Source organism: Mytilus californianus, unplaced genomic scaffold, assembly GCF_021869535.1.
Source record: "Mytilus californianus isolate M0D057914Y unplaced genomic scaffold, xbMytCali1.0.p SCAF_2, whole genome shotgun sequence".
NCBI lineage: Eukaryota > Metazoa > Mollusca > Bivalvia > Mytilida > Mytilidae > Mytilus > Mytilus californianus.
The window spans coordinates 1,866,891-1,870,436 of NW_026262668.1; the positions used below are offsets into that span (position 1 = coordinate 1,866,891).

At 32.8% G+C, this 3,546-nt stretch overlaps 1 protein-coding gene across 1 annotated transcript; it reads left to right on the forward strand.

Moving 5' to 3' along the window:
- Positions 1–443: 443 nt before the first annotated feature.
- LOC127728853 (uncharacterized) lies at positions 444–2,291 on the forward strand. Its single transcript, XM_052236447.1, has 2 exons — positions 444–1,696; positions 2,223–2,291. Exons 1-2 carry the CDS (start codon positions 593–595, stop codon positions 2,289–2,291), a joined length of 1,173 nt encoding a protein of 390 aa, XP_052092407.1. The 5' UTR covers positions 444–592.
- The last annotated feature ends 1,255 nt before the right edge of the window (positions 2,292–3,546 follow it).

A 3,546-nucleotide genomic window follows, 5' to 3' on the forward strand; every position in this document is an offset into this window, starting at 1 on the left:
TCCACACAAGACTAACCAGTGACGCTCAGATCAAAAAAGTTCGAAAGCCAAAACAAGTACAAAGTTGAAGAGCACTGAGGACCAAAAGTTCCAAAAAGTTGTGCCTAATACGGCTAAGGTTTTCTGTCTGGGATAAGAACATCCTTATAATTTAGAATAATTCATACTTTTGCAAACAGTAAATTTATAAAAATGACTATATAATAGATATACATGATAACAATGAAGTGGTGACTAACTACAGAAAAAAAACGGATACATAAAACAACATAAACCAGCACATAAAAATTCACAGCCGAGTTAGCCAAAGAGATCAACGCACAAAGTGACGTCATATTTGAATTTTAAAAAATTTCCCCAAAATAGGATAGAATTAGGATAGAATTCAAGATTAATAAAGCAGATTTAACCTGCATTTTTGTATATTTTCATCAAGAATGAAGTAGAACAACAACGACAATATCTTATAAGATCAATCCATGAATTATTTGAATACCATTCTGGACGCGGCCATTTAGAATATAAGAATCTTTTATTCATCGATGCCAGAGACAGTTCAGACACTGATATTGCACTTCTTAGACATCTGTTAATGCAGAGAGCAATTGACCATCCACGATGGGGAGAGGACATGCCTACTGCCTGGGTTCCTTTAGAGTTAGAACTATTACAGGAAGTTGAAAACGGTAACAACATTATCTCAAGATCCCAGTTAGAAACATTGAATGCTGAAAACAAGACATTCACTTTGACTCCAAACCAGCTTGAGGGTTTTCTGAAAATTCAACATTCGTTGGGAAAGTTAATATATTTTGATGAAATGAACCTTAGAAATTTTATCATTATTAATCCCGTTTACTTGATAGAGATACTGCGTTCCATTGTCACTGATAAACAGTTTTGGCCAAAAAAAGAATCATGTACGGAGTCATTTCGACGTTTGAGAAAAGAGGGTATAATAAAAAAGAAAACAATTTATTTAAAATGGGAGCAAGATGAATTCAGCCATATCCTTCCGTTCAAAGAGTTTATGTTAGATATTTTAATCCACCTTGATATCATTGTATCGCCACGTACAGATCTGAAAAATCTTCCGCTACCCCTTCACACCGTTTCCTTCTATCTTGTTCCTTGTATGATTACAAACCCTGACAACACCAACTACATAGCAACGTACTGCAATGACAAAACCAGTATAGTTCTTGCCTATACGTTCGTGGATGATGTCATTCCGCCAGCATTATCATATAGGTTTTTAGGTTCTATTTTAACTATGTGGGATTTAAAGATTTATAATGGAACACGTATGATTTTTTGCGATCTTACGGTAGTTGAAATCGATGATGAACACGACATTGCTGTTCAAGTCAAAGAAAAGAGAGTAGTCGTATCTTTAGTACATCATGATAATAAAACAAGAATAGTACCAACACTGTCATCTTCTATCCAGGAATGTCTCACCGCTGCTATTTATAGAATCTCAGAATTTTACTCGTCACTTTCTACAGATGGTAGTAATCATCAAAGGGTTAACACGACAGTGCCCTTTGAAATCGAATTTGGTGTATTTTGTCAATCTTCAATATGTTACCTTCATCATCGGAAGATGCCGTCAGCAATAAAAGTAACATGGAAATGTCATCAGCACAGAACAGAGCATGATGTCCGATACCTACGTTATTGGTATGCTGAGAAGGTATGAAACAACAAGACATATGAAATATATTATATTATATGAAAATTTCAAAACAATGTAGCTGAAATTCTGGTGACAAAAAATTAAATTCATTTCTTGCTTTTTCAAAAAATCATATAACTTGAGTCCCTTTGAGTGAAAGATAAACAGAAGTAAAATAAATAATAACAAATCATGTAATGTAATGTAATGGCTACAGAATAGAGGCGAATATCACATAAAAAAACTGTTTATTGCTTTACTCTTTGTTATATATTCATATGTAAAATGTATAAATATGTAAGTAGTGTAAAACGTTAAACCAATCGATACTTTTGATATCTTTGTTAGTTTTTTTCTATCAACTTGTTTATTTCTTTCAGATGTGAATAAGATTACATTGATTGAAAATGGTTCATTGTTTTATTCTTTTAAACATCTCGAGATTGCTTAGATTTTTGTTGAAATTATCTGTCGTTAAATTTTAAAAAAGTTGAATTTTTTTTTCTTTCTAATATTTCATTCTTTAAACATATTTTTCATATAGAAACCTGCAGAAAGTTGCTCAGACATATGTTCTGGTATGTATATAGTTGAAAAAGGCATTCATTGTTGATATTCACCCCATATGTACCAAGTGTTAGATTAGTTTTATTGATATTAAAGAAATTTCTTGGTATTCCTAAACGGAAGATTTTATACACACAGAAGAAGAAGTATACTTAACAACAAAATTATTTTCATTTACCTGTGTACGATATGACGCAGGTTTCTTCAAAAGTGATGATTTTATAAAAATTATTTGACATTTCACAGTGATTTTATACTTTAACTTTGTTTAAACCTGTTTATTTACTTTTGACTTTAATTATTTATCCCTTGTAATTTTTTATTAACTGTGTATTTGCATTCAGGTGTCACAGGTCAAATTTATTCGTTCATTGTGTGTTTATTTACGTTTTTTGATTGAGTTAAGCCTTCCAATTGATATTTTATAGTGTGTTTTTCTATGTTGTGATGTTATACTATTGTTTCAGAAAAGGTAGAAGGTTTGGTACCATTAAAACGTTTAATCCCGCTGCAAATGTTTGCACCTGTCCTAAGTCAGGAATCTGATTACAGTAGTTGTCGTCTGTTTATGTGGTTCATACGTGTTTCTCGTTTCTCGTTTTTATATAGATTAGACCGTTGGTTTTTCCGTTTGAATGGTTTTACACTAGTAATTTTTTGGGTCCCTTTATAGCTTGCTGTTCGGTGTGAACCAATGCTCCGTGTTGAAGGCCGTACCTTGACCTATAATGGTTTACTTTTATAAATTTTGGCTTGGATGGAGAGTTGTCTCATTGGCACTCATACCACATCTTCCTATATCTATTTATATATTTAAATAAAATAGAGAGGCAAACTGATTACATACAACTTTGCTAACATCATATGTTGACTTAAGTACTATGAATATTCACAAATATGTATATAAAGATGAAAATGGCTTTGTGTTTTCCCGCGGAAACAGCTCACCTTAAAAACGCGAAACAAAGCTTTAGCACACATTAAAATATCAATTAAGTCAGATCTATATTTTCAGCACTACAAAAAGCAGAAAACATTCCAAATATTGTGTGCTAGTCAGTAAAATAGAGAATGGAAACGGGGAATGTGTCAAACAGATGACAACCCGAACAAAGAGAAGAACACAGCCAAAGTCACAAAGGGTCTTTAACGATGCGAGAAAATCCCGTACCGGGAGGCGGGCTTAAGCTTGGCCCCAAACAATAATGTATACTAGTTCAGCGAAATGGCCACACTAAACTCCGAAACATACAAATGAACCAAAATTAAAAATAAAACACAAGACTCACAAAGTCTAGAGG